Genomic DNA, 18,341 nt, shown 5'->3' with positions numbered 1-18,341 from the left:
ATATATGTAGAAATGTGAAATACATTTTGAAGTTGGTGCCTTCTTGACCGAGAAAAGGCAGAAAGTGTCTTTTTGGCTCATGTTGATGAAAGACACCAAATCCCAGAATGCACAGCACCGCAGGCCACTCCCACTAAGATCCTCTATTTCAGAATCTGAATCAGAAATACTTTATTAATCCCAGAGGGAAATTCGAAAATATCAAAATATACAATATATCAGCCGTCTCACTGCTATATTTATATTTTTTCTCCATTATCATCTTTCTCCATAGAGCCTGTTAGCATAGCTTCCAAGCAATATGGCAGACGTTAAGTTTCAATTCTGGGAGTGAGTTCCCACCCACTGATCTGTGATTGGTCTGTAGCTTCAGTGGTCGAAAATATGAAGAACTAGCGTTGTGGTTTCACCCCGCTAACTGCAACAGCTTCCAGTGACGCAATATGACGATAGTCCCACTGTCTGTGATGTTTTCAGAGTTTTCAGAGTCCTATCTTCACTTTGTTTACATCGCCCGGACGGCCGGCTGACTCCTCCTCTCTCGTATAAAAGTTGTTTAATTGAGGGACTAGAGAAAAGAAGAATAACATACTGTACTCACTGCTTAACTGTGTTTCTAGATCACGCTCATTTCAGGTAAATTTACATGCAGTGTGAAGATACAAGCATAATAAAGATCGCTAGCATTAGCATGCTAACACAACAATGCAGCGCGAGTTGTTTTGGTTTCATGCTGGTGCTCAAGGGCGACATCTGCTGGATCAAAAAAAATCACATATAAAGCCTTTAATTTTTAATGTAGAAGATGTTGATGTTGTCTTTTGGGTGAAGAACCCAAGACAAATGTCTCCCTTTGTGGGACAATAAAGTTCATCTTGAATCTTCCCAGCAGCGGTTTTAGGCATTAAAATAACAACAAATAAAGATTGAGCCTTCATGCTGATAGTCTTGTTTACTTTTGCTGCTCATTAAGAGGCATCAGTAATCATTTCAGTCTGTTCAATAACCAGCTGAAAGCTTCTCACGGGAGCTTTAACATTAGCTCTCATCAAAGAGGAAACACAACAGAGCTGGTGTAGTACATGCTTAGTGACCTGCAGTTAAATCTGGAACATTGTAAAGCAGGTTGTAAACATCTATGAAGAGACTTTATAATAACCTTTAAAGGATTCATTCATTCACAATCCTTTATAAGAACTCCTGAAAAGCCTCAACATGGTCATTACATACTGACTATGACTTCATATCAAAGAGTCTCTACCACAGGTTTCCGTGGTTTCTCTCCATGATTCTTGAGGATCGGCTGAGGATTAATGATTATCCTCATAACAGTTAAAGCAGAATCCAGGAATCTGCTGGATCAGCTGCAGGACCCGGCTCAACAAGACTTGACAGGTGGACTTGAATCTGAGGCTTCAGGTCCTGTGATCCAAACACTCTCGTTTTTTTAGCCGTGGAAACTGGATGATAACAGATGAGCATTTTGCTACTATACGTGTCTTTACAGAAAAACTGAACAGTATCCACGCTGCCCTGGTTAGCACACTATAGCACTGAGCTGGCAGCCGGCCCACTTTAGGAACTGAAAGCTGTCGTATTTGTCCTGTTAGCGCTGAGTGAGGCACAGATTCTCCACCTGTTTACTTCCTCTTAGTCCCTTTCTTTAATGGAAAAAGGTCGAATCCATAAATAAGTGAAAGATGCGAGCAGATACTTTTTAGAATTATTCATTTATTAGCGGAACTTTTAAGACGGTTTAATGTAAACAACATATTCCAAATTGTAATCCATGTATCTGGTTACATGCGTAATGCGTCAAGAGGGTGCATTCATTTATCTCTTTTCTCCTGCTCTTAAAGATTCTCCATGACTCGTCTTAAACTCGGATTGGTTGCATAAACGTATCGTTACAAATGTCATTTTTTGGTGAATAGATCTCCACTCCCCGTTATATTAATCCTGAAGGGAGTCAAATGTTAACTTTTGAGGCACATATCTGTGCAGAATCAAAGTTTGGATCAACACGTGTGTTCAGATTCATATATATGTGTTTTCATATAATGCCATATTTCCTAGGCTGTTTGCTTTGTTTCTTACTATATTCCTTTTTACTTTTGTATATTGTGTTGAGTTTTATCGTACATATAAATTACATTTTTCATATTTCTAACTTTTATCTTTTAAGTTATCTGTTGGGCCTTTTTGCCTTTATTGATAGAACAGCTGAAGAGTATATGGGTTCTTTTCTGTTGAATTGTATTTAATTATTTTTAGTATTTTGCATTTGTTATGTTCTTGCTGTTGTTTCTGTTCTTCTGTGTTTGGTTTAGTTTGTTCTTGTTTTTGCTGTTTGTCAAAGCACTTTGTAAACCTGTGTTTTTAAAAGGTGCTATATAAATAAAGTTATTATTATTATTATTATTATTATTATTATTATTATTACTATTATTATTATTACATTATTATTAGGAGAGACAGGAAATGTTGGGAGGAGAGAGTGGGCGGTTAAATGCAGAGGGGGAGGCGAGTTCGGATTTGAACCAACAGCCGCTGCGATGAGGACTACAGCATCAAAACATGGGGCACTCAACCTAACCACTATTAGACTATCTGCCCCCCGTATCTTCTATCTTTACACATATATTCTGTGTAGGAGCTATTGTAACGCCCAAACTCCCCTGTGGTTAATCAACTGTTTCTGATTCTTCACTTTAGTAGGCCTTTTGAAATGTTCTGCTACTTTTTTTATATTTCTAGTCCAATAGAGAAATATTGCATATTTTACTCCACAACATTTATTTTGATAACTAGATGAATAACACAAAATACAGTCATTTAATATAACCATATGTAGCCTATGGAGAATTCACAAACTACCAACATGCATCATGATAATGCTGATTAAAAATGAGCTCAACTTAAATTACATTCAGCTACAACATTTTAGTGCAGCCATCACATAATACATCTACAATTAGAATCCAAAGATAACCACATTATTAATTATGTTCCCCTCATATGTCTGGTCTTTCTCCTCCGGTTCACTGAGACTTTAAAAACTGAATTTCCGTCCAATATGTCACTATTTACTGCACCACACATGAAGCCAGCAAAAGGTGACTCAGTCAACTTTATGATCATCACATGAAAACCCCACAGCAGGCTGCGTTAAGCTGATCACGTGACGTGCGTGACGCAGGTGGTGGTATGCCATTGGACAGTAAGAGAGCTAGCTTTTGATCATGATGCTGTTTTTTTTTCTGGTTACTCTGACAGTTTAAGATTCAACAAATAACAATCAGGTCTAAAAATGACAACAACAAAAAAATAGTGTTATTCTTAAATCAAGACGAAAACCGTTTTTTCAAAGAATAAATCTATTTGCGTAAAATGTGTGATGCGCCTTTAAAATGTGATGTGTCCTGGAATGCCTTTACTGAAACCATGAGCTGAAATGAGAGCCGACATTCATACATTTTAATCTAGCCCTGGGGACACTCGCAAATTACTCCCATGTTAGTTTATAATAAATCTAAACCTCCGGAACAAAAATGATGTCATTTATGTTCGTGTGCGCGTAAAGCAAAAACAGAGGCCCTATACGCAAACATTACCAAGGTTGTGATTTTTAGATGAAATTGAAGAAAGAATCATCATAAAACAGGTGCATCTTGATCGTAACCTCTGTTTCCACTGAGCACAGATGCACTGCGTGTGTGTGGGGGGGGGAGTGATTTTTCCAGAGGTAGCCTGATATTACGTAACACCTCAAAACAGCTCGTGATGCTCACTCTCTCTTCTTCTTCTCCTCTGCCCCGCTCAGAGATGTAACACTGAGCCAATTAACATGCCTCACATTTAAACAAGAGATTATCAGACATGATATATAAGAATCCTGCAGATCGGCTTTACCTGTCAGAGCGCTTCTTACTACCATTCTCTCTGGATCGCCGTCTTGCTTGAAGATGCCTTTTTAAAACCCAAGGCTCCGCTCACACCGACCTTTGATTTGTCATTCGCAGCAGCCAGCCCAAAGGTCAAACCGTAAAAAAACGCCCCCCCACCCCCTGACACACACTGCCCCCGCTCCAAATCAACCTGTCGTTAGATTTACAGAAGCAGCATCAGGATACGGTATCATCATATAATCACTATTTGGCAAATGGGGCAACAAAACAAGGTACCCGCCGCGATGGCGTTTGGTAGATCTGTATATGATGTGGATGAGGTTTAACGACGAGGCAGGAGGCAGAGTGATGGTTTAAATATCTGTGCAGCAGAAACAGCGCCGCTTAGCGCACGCTGCGGGAGTTGCAAGCGAAGACGCGCAAAACCTGGGATGGACTTCACAAACAGGCTGACATGAAATAATGGTAATGTGATACAGGAGAGCTCAAGTGAAATGCACCAATAGAATTCAAGTTATAATGGAGGTTCAAAAAAACAAAAACGTAGTCATTTGTAATCTTGCCTCAAAACAGCAGAGGGCGCCCTTCCTCAACAGGAATCAGAATAATAAAAAAGTAAAAAATGCAACACAAACCCTTCTGCACACTCATATTTAATTATGCAGTAAAGATGCAAAAAACAGCAGCTGAGAGGCTTCTGTCAGAGGTAAACACAGCGAGCGAGGGTGTAATCCTCACAGCCGAGCACTGCTTCATGCACATGGGGTTTATTTACAGATCTGAGAGGATTAGACGAGAGAGAGAGAGAGAGAGAGAGAGGAGGGGATATATAGACAGTACTCCTATGTGCGTGTGTGCATGGATGTGTGTGCATGTGCATGTTATTCTGTAGCCTACTTTGTTTGAAATATCCACCACAGCTTTTGTGTTCCGTGCACGTCAGCACACCCTCCTCCTCCTCCTCCTCCTCCTGCTGCTGCTGCTGCTTCCTGTTTCTCTCACATGATATTATGGAAGATCAAGAAGCAGAAAAGGGAGGAGCAACGCTTCAACTGTTATTGTGAATGTGTGAAAGAAAAGAGAAGAGAAAGAAAAGAGAAAGAAAGACTGCTAAAGTTATAAATCACGTCTGGAGTTTCTGAAAGTTGTAAAAAAAAAAATTTGTTTGATTTGAGGATTTAAACAATTCCTTCCATGTTATTTTGTGACTCATGCTTACATTTGCTTGCAGTTTGTTTGGACTAAGACATAAGGAATTAATATGAATTATCTTATTTTTAAGGCATGGCAAAGAAACCGTACAGATGTGTGACTGCACTATGCTTTTGTGTAAACAGTATCGTTTCAATCATGTGCAAAGAGAGTCAAAGCAGCTTTGAGAAAATAGTTTGAACTGTTCTCCGAAAGCAACATGTTTAGACAGCATAAAAAAACCCACTGTGGTGTTATGCAACGGCCGCGGGGTGTGGTCGTGCAATACTTCCACGACTGAGCATCCAGAAGGCGTGTGTGATCCGCTACAGAGAAACCAAAGTGTAAATCAGACCTCTCCTACAAACCCATCCCACCAAAGCATCTGTTATAGTTCACATGATCGAACAAAGAACATTTTACTGAGTGTTTTTATTCATCTTTACATTTTTTGATCTACAAACTTTCTTACAAGCCGTCAAATCTGTACAAAACACACAAAAAGAAAACTCCACCAAACAAAAAAAACAAAGATAAAAGAAAGTTAGTGCCCCTCCCTGAATGAGGGACATTTGCTAATTTGTGTCATCAAACTGATTTCAGGTGGAAAAATGTTCAAATGTAGTTTTAAAACTGCAGAGCCAGCATCAACAGAGCTGCACAATGAAATCCTATTGGATGCTTTTTTATTGCACAGGTTTTTTTTTTAGGGATTGTGCTTAACTTATTGTGTTGTTAACTCACATGTTGTGCCATTTGGTGACATTGTGACTTCTTTTTTTTTTTAAACTTCAGATGATGGATCAGAATCAAGTGAGGAAGTTGGAAAAAAAAAAAAAGTGTTTTCAGGCCGCAAAAGTGATGATACATTAAAAAAATCGAGAAGAAAAACAAACAATTCAACCATTTACAGCGACGACGTAATCATGCTTAAGAATCAGAGAAGTGGCCTATTATTTCCACATATATATCCAGCGGTACTTCAAAGGCTTTATATGCGAAACCAAAACAAGTCGCGCTGCGCGATGTGAACAAACTGAAGATAGGACTCTGAAAACTCTGAAAACATCACAGACAGTGGGACTCGGGTGTTACACCCATTGTAGACAGTCATGACTCACAGAGTTATTTTCAGAGGATATACTTGATTTCTATTATATTTAAGTGTTAAAAATCACATATAAAGCCTTTAAAGTTGAACAAACGTTGCAAAGCATATATATATACACACAATAATCAGTGACATGTTGGTGATTCAAATCTCACGGCAACTGTATACATCTCAAAGGAATGTAACGACGTTGAAGGCACTCTTTTTATTCTGTGCATTGGTCTTCATCCCAGCCACAGAGCGAGATGCAGAGTGACTGTGAGCAGCAGTGCAGGTACCAGCACCAGTGGAATCCGTCTGTGTGTGTTTGTCAGTGCAGACAGTGTAACATTTTGCAGCATATCCAGCACAAAAGTGGAGAATAGCAGTTTAAAAAGTGCACCATGTTTACCTAGCTGATGGATGTACATCTAGAGACGCTGAGCTGATGACACTGTGGATATAAAAAACTGGTTCTGCATATGTAACAGTTGATTTTATAGGCCTTATATACAGCATTTTACACAGCACTCGGGGCTCACACAGGATTACAAATCTTGGAAAATGTAGCCAAATGATTCATGTACAAGACTTAGATTCTCAGTGATTCTGTCAATGCTCACTGAAAACTACAACTCCCCAGTTTCTGAATGTCACACTGTGCTTGAAGGCTGATTGACAGCTCGAACTCGAACACTGTGTAGCCCATTTTTTATATATTTACAGCATTACATTTCCTTCTTCGTTGCAAAAGTCTAATTTAAAGTGCCACTCATAAAATGTGTACAAAACAGACTGTTAATGTAGTTTATCCTATGTCTGATATCTTTAAAGTTTTCTTTTACAACAATACATTTCTAGGATGTGGTGGAGTGTGACACTGCATTTTGGTCTCGACTGTAGGATTCTCTGTGCCACTGGAGACAACAAAATAAAAGTGATTCCTACTTCACAATTTGAGTTTCTACGCTTTAAGCCTTCAGTTTTTCTTCTGCAGCGTTCCTGAACGAGCCTAATTTAATTTTTTGGGAGTTAGAACAGAAACAAAAAAAAGGACCAAAAAGGTGAAGAATTTGCTGACTAAGTGAACGCTTGCATAATTTAGAAACACTAGTTTTGGATATGGCATAGGAGGATCTGAACATTTCACTACGATAACAGAAATCAACACAATCGATAAAGCTCTTGAAATATTTGCACACACAACCAACCGACATGTAAAAACAAGTTGGATGACTACGGTTTTGATCATCGTCCTTTTTTCCCCCCAATATGTGTATACGCCTCATTACGCATGAGGGAAGTGAAAGTTGTCACCAGCGATTGGAGAAGAATCATCATCCGGCGTCCTCCGGCTGTTTGTCGATGTCTCCCCCCCCCCCCCCCCTGTGGTCCTTTCATTCAGAGGGGTGTCAGGGTGTCTGCGTTTGGACGGCGTCCGCTGGCTGTGTGTGCATCTTGGTGCTGAGCAGAGAGTTGATGTAAGGCCAGATCCGGTCCGTCTCTGTACCGGAAAACGAGTGCAGGATTCCCTGTGACCTGAGGGGAGAGATGAGATAATGAATAACAAGGAAAAGGGTTCAATTTGAAGAATTATAGACGGACTGATTGAGTGGCAGAATGTGGCAGTATGAGCCATGTTTAGACTGCAGGCCAAAGTGTCCAAAATAAAATAAAAACTGTGCACATTCTTGACTCCTTCTGTTTTTATTTAAAGCAGTGTGGACAGCTTCTGGTCCTTGATTAGATACTGGTCTGTTTTGTTTTTCTGCAGTTAATTCTGACCAGTCATATCACATTTGATGTGTCTTAAATGTCACTCCAGATTAAAATCTGCCACAATTTGAACTGGTGGGGAGTTACTATGCAAATACAAGCATGATGTTCTCACACATGCACAACACTCCCACAACACTCCCAGGGGGTTGAGCTGCATGTGTGACCTCAAACGGCTTCATTTTTTTTTTTTTTACACCCTAGTAAAAATTTCAGCACAAAGTCGAGGTGAGTCATTGTGTGAAGGCAGTAGCTAATATTCAAGAAAAAAACGACTCGGGTTGATTGTGTTTATATCGAATCAACCAACTTTTTTTTCCATAATGAAGCTGCTTCTGAACTCTTTTCTGCTCTCCAGTACGTTCATTCCCACTCTTTTGTTCAAACTTCAAATATGTCTAACAACAGGAGGAAGCATTGTTTTAAACTCATTATAGCATCAGACTCTGTTGCTTTGACTGCCATCTTGAATTTCCACAGCATCTATTTAAAGGCTTTATATGTGATTTTTTGATCCAGCAGATGTCGCCCTTGAGCACCAGCATGAAACCAAAACAACTCGCGCTGCATTGTTGAGTTAGCATGCTAATGCTAGCGATCTTTATTATGCTCGTATCTTCACACTGCATGTAAATTTACCTGAAATGAGCGTGATCTAGAAACACAGTTAAGCTGTGAGTACAGTATGTTATTCTTCTTTTCTCTAGTCTCTCAATTAAACAACTTTTATACACGAGGGGAGGAGTCAGCCGGCCGTCCGGGCGATGTAAACAAACTGAAGATAGGACTCTGAAAACTCTGAAAACATCACAGACAGTGGGACTCGGGTGTTACACCCATTGTAGACAGTCATGACTCACAGAGTTATTTTCAGAGGATATACTTGATTTATATTATATTTAAGTGTGAAAAATCACATATAAAGCCTTTAACGTCCCGTCTTGCCTCCTGAGAGTGAGACCCTCACTCACAACATCACACTTGTGTGGGGGATGCGTGTGAATAAGGCAGTCTGGCCTGAATTTTTCAAGAAATTGTCAGGAGTGCGTCTGATTTCTCTCTGCAACTTTGCATATGGATGCTTTTTTTCTCTCTCTCTTTAACACAATATAACCATTATTCCTTGCAAGGATAACATTGGAAAAATAAAAACTATTCACTGAGAACTGTTTGTTCTCATAGATGATCCGTCTGTTTAATCAGTCTTGTGAAGGTAGAAAATTAACTCACTTGTACAAGTTTATGACGGGCTTGGCTACGTCTTTGTAGTGTCTCAGTCTGGACATCAGGGCCTCTGGCTTGTCATCGTCGTGATGAATCAGCGGCTCCCCGGTGATGTCATCCTTACCCTGAGGGGTGCAACACAAAGTCAGGTCATGTCATGCATGCAACAAAGATCCAACAGCTGATTGCAATTTCAAATATTCAGGAGCTGATATGCATCAGAAAGTAACCGCTCCCTACAGGAACATTGGTCATGAAACTTGAGCTTGAACCAGTGATGCACAATACAATGAAAAACGCTATCTGCTCATGGAGATGTACTGGTTTCAAATAACTCCCATGTAGCTTAAAATTGCTTCATTTCTTTTCTCTTTTTTTCTACATTCTGTGAAAATAAGTCAAATTGCCCCAAACAAGTTTTCATTGGACTGATTTTCTGTGATGATGCAATACAGACTGATTCAATATTACTTGTCCTCAGAGTTATGTAGCAACTTAGGTGGTTTATATATATATATATATATATATATATATATATATACTGGAAACAGAGGGCACCAGAAGCCTTCATCAGTCTCCTCTTTTCAAGCAGCTGCACAGTTTTCATCTGGTTATGAAACAGTCTCACTTTTATAGTGTACCTCTGTATCATCTTCATGTGCAGAGTAAATCAATAGCAAGTTGGATAAGTATTATTTAAATGCATGTACTCCTAATGTTGGTAACCAGGTAAAGTTCTACAAAAAATATAAGTCAAAATGATTGAGCAAAGTTTTGCATTGATCGGTGAGTTAACCAGTGAAAGGGGAGCAGGAGGAGATTTTTCTAAAGAGAATTTTTCTTTCTGTTGTTTCTGCTATTCTTTCATGAGAGTTGAATTTAAAGTGAAATCTGCAACAACAATAAAAAAAAGTAAAGAATTGGGGCGCTGGTGCCAGAGTGGTTAGGGTGCGCATGTTATTCCCCGATCTCTCTGTCCGCTGGACTATCTCTACAATAAAGGCTTAAAATGCCCCCAAAAATACATCTTAAAAAGAGAAGAAAGAACTGACAGAGAAAAAAAAAACTACATTGGACAGTGGTAGAGATAAATCAAAGGAAAAACACAAGTTAGCCTTGCTTGTTAATTCAACAGATGGAGGGAATTACAGGATTCTAAAAGGCTGAGGGTTAAAAGACGCGTCCTGAGTTGGCCCTCTTCTTCTTAGACAAATGTGTGTTATTATGATTATTTTTAAAGAATAACATCCTGTGACTTGGTTTTATGTCACTGTAGAAAGTTCCCTCAGGGTAAGGGTCCTGAAAAACAAAACCCCCTTTTGTCCACAGAGGCCGCCAAAATCAAAACAAAATGACTCCCTTGTGGTCGCTATTAAACTTCTCTAATGACGTCTCATTCCCACGAATTTGCTTTTACTAGTTCTTTACTTGCTTACTCATTCCCTTAAGAGGGTCGCTCCTGGTGTGTTTATAAGAATCATGAAAACACCCACTCTCGTTTATATGTCATTGTCAGGTTTTCTTCTCAGGAAAAAGTTTGAGATTCTTTAATCGTTCGTCTTGATTCAATGTGATGTTAAAACTTTAAACTCCTGGATACAAGTTGTCTTCACCTGAATATAGGTCATGTAAAAAACGTTGCTGATCACTTGTGTTTTGTAGGCCCCTGTAAGTATGTTTTTATCCACTACTGTTTTGGCACTTTGTAAACCTGCTTTCTAGAAGTGCTTTATGAACGCTTTGGATTTAATTAAAGTCTTTCTATGTGATTTTTCACACTTAAATATAATAGAAATCAAGTATATCCTCTGAAAATAACTCTGTGAGTCATGACTGTCTACAATGGGTGTAACACCCGAGTCCCACTGTCTGTGATGTTTTCAGAGTCCTATCTTCACTTTGTTTACATCGCCCAGACGGCCGGCTGACTCCTCCCCTCGTGTATAAAAGTTGTTTAATTGAGGGACTAGAGAAAAGAAGAATAACATACTGTACTCACTGCTTAACTGTGTTTCTAGATCACGCTCATTTCAGGTAAATTTACATGCAGTGTGAAGATACGAGCATAATAAAGATCGCTAGCATTAGCATGCTAACACAACAATGCACCGCGAGTTGTTTTGGTTTCATGCTGGTGCTCAAGGGCGACATCTGCTGGATCAAAAAATCGCATATAAAGTCTTTAAGGAAGATAAAAAAAATGAAATAGCTTGATCAGTCAGTGCGACAAGAAGGGACACAGGAAGTGAAGCTAAAAAGCAGCAGGAGGGTTGTTGTTGTTGTCATGCAGGAGGGCGGGTAACCATAGTGACGAGATTGATCTGATTCCAATCTGTCGTTTATACAAGCTTCAACCCTGATTTTAAATTCCAACCAGCTTCAAAACACACTCACACACATTGTGAGGGGTTACTTAAGGTGTAAAAAAAAAAATCAAGATCGTATAATCAGATAATGTTCTTTAAGGTCACATGAACAGAGTGGTGTCTGAAACTGTGACTGAAAACGTCAAACATGACTTTGTCTGTGAAAGTAAGAATCAGTTTTCTCCGTATAAGAGGCGACGTAAGGTATGAACTCAGCTGCTGATTCTGGATGAACGACATAAAGCTGCTCTATCATTCAAATGGAATAGGACAAACAAAGACACACAAACAAAGATAGCGTGGGGAAGGACAGGAGAAGATACCGAAGTGCAACAAAAAAGGTTTTCCAAACATTGTAGGTGTACTGTCCCTTTAACAGCGAGCGGACCTTGACTTTTGGCGGGTTGAAGCCCATGTTGTAGACTCTGCCGCTGGCTGGATGGACCCAGCGGTCGTTCAGTCTGTCCTTCAGGGTCTCGAAGGGGACGTTGAGGCTGATGACCAGGTCGAGCTGACACAGATTGTTCAGAGCCTGGGCCTGAGCCAGAGTCCGGGGGAAACCTAGACAGACAGACAGACAGACAGACAGACAGACAGACAGACAGACAGACAGACAGCAGAGGGGAGGATGTGTGAGGTAATGCTCGACGGGAGACATTCATATTTTAAGTTTAAGTATGACCGTCTTTATTCTAGATTGAGACTATGCACTGATTGAGTCAAATGTATCATCTTAAATGACATATTGAAGACATACATAAGAGAATAGGATGAGCCATTACACATATTTAGAAGCTCATGTTTATCAGAATCAGAATCAGATTTATTGTCCAGGTATGCTTACACACACAAGGAATTTAACTTGGGTGAACTGTGCTCTCTCTTATGTACAGGTACAACATTAAATATCAACAATAAACACAATAAGAAAAAGACTAATATTTACATGACTAAACATGAAACAGTGCAAAAGATGCTGAAGATACATGATAATAAGTAAAATGCAGTTATGTGACAGATGGGTCAATTACAGTATTTACATAAATAAGTGTGCGTATATTATAATTTAAATTAAATAATATATATATATATATATATATATATTCACAGTGACGGTTATATGTATATCTATTGAAAAGTACACTCAGTTTACTGCACATTGCACATATTGCACAAGTTTACTTTTTCTTTAAATTTTATTTACCATTTTGTTTTGTACCTTTTGCACAATTTAGAATTTCTTACTGTAAAATATTATTTATCTTATTTTACTTCATTTTATTTTATCTTATTTTGGTTGTATTGCACCGTGGGACGGAGACAAACGCAATTTCGATTCCACTGTATGTCTGGCATATTTTGAAATTGACAATAAAGTTGACTTTGAAAAAAAAATAATAATAATTATACAATGTATGTCCTGTGTGTTTTCAGATTTGCTAGCTGACAGTGACAAAACTCAAACTCAAGCTGTTTCCAGTTTCCCAGTGAAATGATCTTTGGCTGTGATCAACAACAAACAAAAAAACTTTCAGTGACTTGCCGCTGATGAACAACAAGAGACAAGAGTCACCTTAGCAGCACTCGGAGGTTGTCCTCGGGCACTATGGCACTAAGTTAAATGCTAACATGCTAACAATGGCAACGCTAAAGTTTAACAGGTATGTTTGCTTTCTTAATCAAGCTTGTCAGCATTCCAACATTTGATAATCAACACCAAAGTCAAAGTTTAACTGAGGTTTATGGGACTGCCACATTAGTATGACACATATTTGCTTAATAAGTCATAGCACTGGTAGAGTGAGATTCTGACCTTTTGATGGTTACAGAGGGAAAGATTCCTCAGGGGAACGTGACTTTGTGTATCCAATGTTGCACTACCCATCCGATACTTATGGAGACATTTCACCTCAAAGCCCCCGATGTGAACCTCACGCTGGCACAAGCAGTTAAGTTGCAGGATCTCAAGTCATTTGGAGTCATTGCTTGGGAACCTTGAATGTCAGTATAAAACATGTGCCCCCTCCTCTTATCAAATATTGAGCTATTAATAGGTGCAACCTTAACCTCGTAAATGTTATGTAGGGGATAGCCAAATCAAAAGTGTCAACCCAATGGTGGCACTAGATGAAAAGGTTAAGAGATAATCCTGACCTTTCATCTAGTGCCATATCCTCAAACTCTATTGGGACATCAGCAGTCAATTTACTTACAGAGCAGGTATCCAAGGCCTTGTTTAAGGGGTAGGGGACTTATGTTATGAGCACCTAGTGGTGTAAAGATGACACAGGGACTGGTCAGTATGGAGACAAAGTGTGTCCAAATGCTGGCTTGTTGTAAAAACTGGTCCTATAGTTTTAAAGAGGGCATGTTATCTCCCCTCCTCCACCTTTTCATACATTCCCCCTGTGGTCTAAATGAAACATCTGTGCTGTGCTTTGTTCAAAATATAACATGAATCAAGCACCAGAGGAGGTTTGTGACCCTGTATAAACCAGCTCTCTCAGAACGCTCCGTTTTGGTGTGTGTGTCTCTTTAAATGCAATGAGCCCCGCCCCCTGAGTTTTCCCTGTAGACATCACTCCTCTGTAGCGAGAATAAAAATGGCCGACCTGTGCAAAAGTTTTGTTCTAGGCTGGGGGTGGAGTCCATGGGTGGAGATACCAGGGGAGGGGGAGGGGATTTTTTTTTTTTTTTTTTTACCAGAATCCCACTGTGACATCACAAGGAGAGAAAATTTGAAACGGAGCATTTTTCTCTGTGTTGTAAGACTTATGCAGACCACAAACAAACGAATGGATTGGTGGATTTATTTCACATTTTGTGGGTTGGTAGACTCTCAGGTTACCTAAATATATGTTCAAAATTTTTTCATAATATGTCCCCTTTAAAAGATATTGTCTGTCTCATACCAAAAGCTGTATGAGCTACAAGCATTTGGCCCTCTCCTCAGTTTTTGTTGGTCCCTTCTGGATTGGAGCGGAAACTGGCAACCACTCTGAACTGTAGCTTCCTTTGTTTGACCATTAAAGAGCTGCTGAATCTCTCTAACCAGAAAGCTGTGCATGTTGACAAATGAGTAACGGGAAGGCACCAATTAAAAGTTATGAGAGGGGGAAAACAAACAGAGCGGAAAATGTGAGACATTAAAATTCAGTGTGATTATGGAAAGAGAAATATGCACGAGAGTGTCGATGCAGGAATATCATTTAAATAAATATTCTCCGGGGAATAAAAAACCCAGTCATGGAGATAAACACGACATACTGATAGACGATTGTGTGTTTCCATGAGTGTTTATTTGTGTGTGCAAGTGTGTTTGTGTGTGCGTAACCTTGACGTGGTTGCCCTGTTCCCTCGCTAAACAAAAAGTTATCTGTTTAGTGGACGCTTTTCAAGTACCAACCAGTTTGTTTCATCAATGTTTGGCATCTCTGTCCAGGATAGGAGATAATATTTAACTTGAGCAAACACGTCTGATATAACAGATATATCTGATAAAAATGTTTTTATCTATATTGTGGTATCTATTTTTTTGTACATTCTTATTTTTTCTCTTTTTATTTAAATTGTACTGTGTTCACTTTTTGTTCGCAATCTTTGCTGCTGTAACAATGTAAATTTCCCCGTTGTGGGATAAATAAAGGATTATCTTATCTTATGTTGCAGGATAACATGTTTAAAAAAGACAAGAGATAATGAGACATGCACCTTTGTATTTTAACTTTTAAAAGTTATATTCTAATGATTTGATATCTGTAAAAAATAGACACAGAAACAGAGTTCACTGAGTAAAAGTTTGGCACTGAATATGAGTAAGACTGACTTGGGAAATTTGCAACAACAACAAAAAGGGAACTTGAGCAACCTCCTGGTTTTGACAGCAAATCATAATCATCTTAATTCAATCTTGATGTCTGCTTAAAGTTGAGTAACAGTAGTGAGCATGAGCATGCACAGACCTGCTAATTTCGCACACATGTAGGATAATGCACAGAGTATTTTTCCACTGACTAAGGCTGCTCCTTAGTTTTGAAGATTTGGTGGAACTGCATGTGGCCCTAAAGCCTAAAGGGGGGCGGATGCCTCTGAAAACGCAGAAGTGTAACACAACTAATGCTTTCCTGATGTCCCTGCTTCTAGGATGGCTATCAGTTTGGGCATTTTGGGGGTGGAACCTGGCTTGTCCAATCAGATTGAAGGAGCTTTCTTGCCACAACAAACCATGACACTGCTTCATGGCGATCATGTTCCCTCACGACAAACGATCAAGACAAAAGATAAAGAGGCTGCTGTGGGGATAAATAACACACAAAGCAGGCGTACAATACAACACAAAAGGACATGGACACTCTTACTGGGGAGGGAAAAAATAACTTTTTTTATTTTATTCTCACCATCCAGCAGCCAGCTGTGGCCAATCAGATGTTCCAGTCTGGGCAGCATCAGTCTGGTCATCACATGGTCCGGCACCAACAGGCTTCTTTCTACGTAGCTCCTCACCAGCACACCTGCCTCTGACACACAACACACAGAAAAGTGTTAATGATTGATTGATTGATTGATTGATTGATTGATTGATTGGTCGTGTCTGATTCATGCTCGTGAAATCCAAACACAAGACAGAACACGTCTTGTTTAATGCATGTTCCATCATAAACAAAAAACTCGCTCGGTAACATTTAGAGCATCTTGAGTTACAATTCTCACTCCAACCCTCCTGCCTGGAACCTCTCCCATCATTTCCACAGAAGTTCAAACTGGCACCTCTATGAATAATGAATGCAATGTTTCTGCCAAGTCATTGCCTTCATTAAACATACACTCAACTCACCGGATGTCTGAATCCTGAAACTTTATGCAGCAAAAGCCGCAACTTTACTGAAACAAACCCAGTAAATGACAAACCCCAGCCCACATGTTTTCACTTAGAGGCTCTCTTGCAATGAACTCCAACTTTATTATCAGAACACAAGAGCTTGGCACATCATGCCAGGAGTTAAATGAGTCCAGTTGGGCAGCTCTAATGAGGAAGTTACATGCTACGTGTACATAAATCTTTTAGGGGGGGGGGTCTTTAACTGGACTAACAATGAGTTATTGTGACGATGGAAACCTCTGCAGCAGCTTACATTTTGAACACTTGATCAAAACTATGAAGACAAAAAAATGAGTAAAAATGGTCAAATAATCAAATAATCAAAGTTTTTTCTTTCAAATTGGTTTCTAAAGGGGATTTTATATCAGGAAATGCACTCTTCCCACTACATCCTGCAAACCTCACATCGTCATTCCGCTATGAATGTCTGTTGTGAGTCTAAACATGACAACAAAAGACGAAGATACAAAATAGAGAAATGCACGCATGAAGCACAGAAAATGACGCGTGTGGTTTAACTTCATAGAATTCGAGATAAGAGCTCTCTTCTGCAGACTGCATGGCTTCTTCCTGTATTGACGTGTGGGCTACAGTAGCGTGTTTTAAAGGCAGAGGTATCCTACCTGTGTTCGCCGTTATGCTCTCTCGTAAGAAGTGGCCACTGGACAGGTACTGTAGGCCGAAGCTTTGCGCAATCCTCTTGGAAATCGTTCCTTTCCCTGATCCTGGTGGACCCATGATGGCAGCTCGAAATAACTTAGCCATGTCCTCCACAAACACGAGCTACTGCCACACACAACAACAACAACAACAACAATAAACAAAAAAAACTCCTCTTGGATGCACAAACGACGCTTTTCCTGTTTCCACGCGAAAAATCTACTTCTCCTTAACGCAACTCTTGGTCAGTTGCTCAACTGATCAAACAACTCCCACGCCTGGATGGCTTTTTTAAAACTTCTCTTGCCAATGTGTAAATGTGAGCTTATCTCTCTGGAGTCTGTGCTTCTTTACGCAGAGCCTTTTACTCTCTGCGCACGTTGGAGATGTCCTGCTCTTATTTTTCTCCTTCTTCGTTTTTCCTTTTCCCCCCCTCCCTCTTTCGGCTCGTTTATGAACACATTCAGGTCGTCTACGTCTTTAAGGACAGAGACTTTTTTTCTCTCTCTCTCTGCGAATGAATGAGGGAGTCGCCACAACGCCCTATTTTTCTGCGCACATCATCCAGAAAAAATGCGGATGACTGACTCGCATGAACTTTGAAAGGGTAAACTGGTTACTGTAGTTTTTTTTAGAAGCAAGTTATGTACAAAAGCCTCAATTAAAAAAAAATGTGTAAAAGGGAGGAGGGAACTGTAATAGTCCACATTGTAGTTTCTATCTATCTGTCTATCTATCTATCTATCTGTCTATCTGTTTGTCTGTCTGTCTATCTATCTATCTATCTGTCTGTCTATCTATCTATCTATCTGTCTGTCTGTCTATCTATCTATCTATCTGTCTGTCTGTCTATCTATCTATCTATCTATCTGTCTGTCTATCTATCTATCTATCTGTCTGTCTATCTATCTATCTATCTATCTATCTATCTATCTGTCTGTCTGTCTATCTATCTATCTATCTGTCTGTCTGTCTGTCTGTCTGTCTATCTATCTGTCTATCTATCTATCTGTCTATCTGTTTGTCTGTCTGCCTATCTGTCTGTCTATCTATCTATCTATCTATCTATCTGTCTATCTATCTATCTGTCTATCTATCTACCTGTCTATCTGTCTGTCTGTCTATCTATCTATCTATCTATCTATCTATCTATCTGTCTGTCTGTCTATCTATCTATCTGTCTATCTATCTGTCTGTCTGTCTGTCTGTCTATCTATCTGTCTGTCTATCTATCTATCTGTCTGTCT

The 18,341-nt window shown here is 39.5% G+C and overlaps 2 protein-coding genes across 2 annotated transcripts in view; both read right to left on the bottom strand.

Annotated features, from left to right (window-relative positions):
* dnajc6 (DnaJ (Hsp40) homolog, subfamily C, member 6) overlaps positions 1 to 4,195 on the bottom strand; it is a 46,761-nt gene extending 42,566 nt beyond the window's left edge. The window contains exon 1 of the mRNA XM_061034564.1: positions 3,913 to 4,195. The gene's annotated coding sequence lies outside the window, so the exon portion shown is untranslated. The remainder of the gene's footprint in view (positions 1 to 3,912) is intronic.
* A 1,317-nt stretch (positions 4,196 to 5,512) lies between these two features.
* ak4 (adenylate kinase 4) lies at positions 5,513 to 17,740 on the bottom strand. Its single transcript, XM_061034984.1, has 5 exons — positions 17,058 to 17,740; positions 15,953 to 16,072; positions 11,944 to 12,116; positions 9,196 to 9,314; positions 5,513 to 7,728 (listed from the first exon to the last, which is right to left on the bottom strand). Exons 1-5 carry the CDS (start codon positions 17,197 to 17,199, stop codon positions 7,602 to 7,604), a joined length of 681 nt encoding a protein of 226 aa, XP_060890967.1. The 5' UTR covers positions 17,200 to 17,740; the 3' UTR covers positions 5,513 to 7,601.
* Positions 17,741 to 18,341: the final 601 nt, after the last annotated feature.

This window comes from Labrus mixtus, chromosome 3, assembly GCF_963584025.1.
Source record: "Labrus mixtus chromosome 3, fLabMix1.1, whole genome shotgun sequence".
NCBI lineage: Eukaryota > Metazoa > Chordata > Actinopteri > Labriformes > Labridae > Labrus > Labrus mixtus.
The sequence above is the reverse complement of the archived record's forward strand: the minus strand, read 5'-3'. Positions and strand labels throughout refer to the sequence as shown.

Coding starts and splice junctions, on each gene's coding strand:
- ak4 (XM_061034984.1), bottom strand. CDS start 17,199: ATGGCTAAGTTATTTCGAGCTGCCATCATGGGTCCACCAGGATCAGGG. Junction 12,117..15,952: donor CCACAGCTGGCTGCTGGATG/GTGAGAATAAAA, acceptor CTGTCTGTCTAG/GTTTCCCCCGGACTCTGGCT. Junction 7,729..9,195: donor CCCGTCATAAACTTGTACAA/GTGAGTTAATTT, acceptor CTCTCCCCTCAG/GTCACAGGGAATCCTGCACT.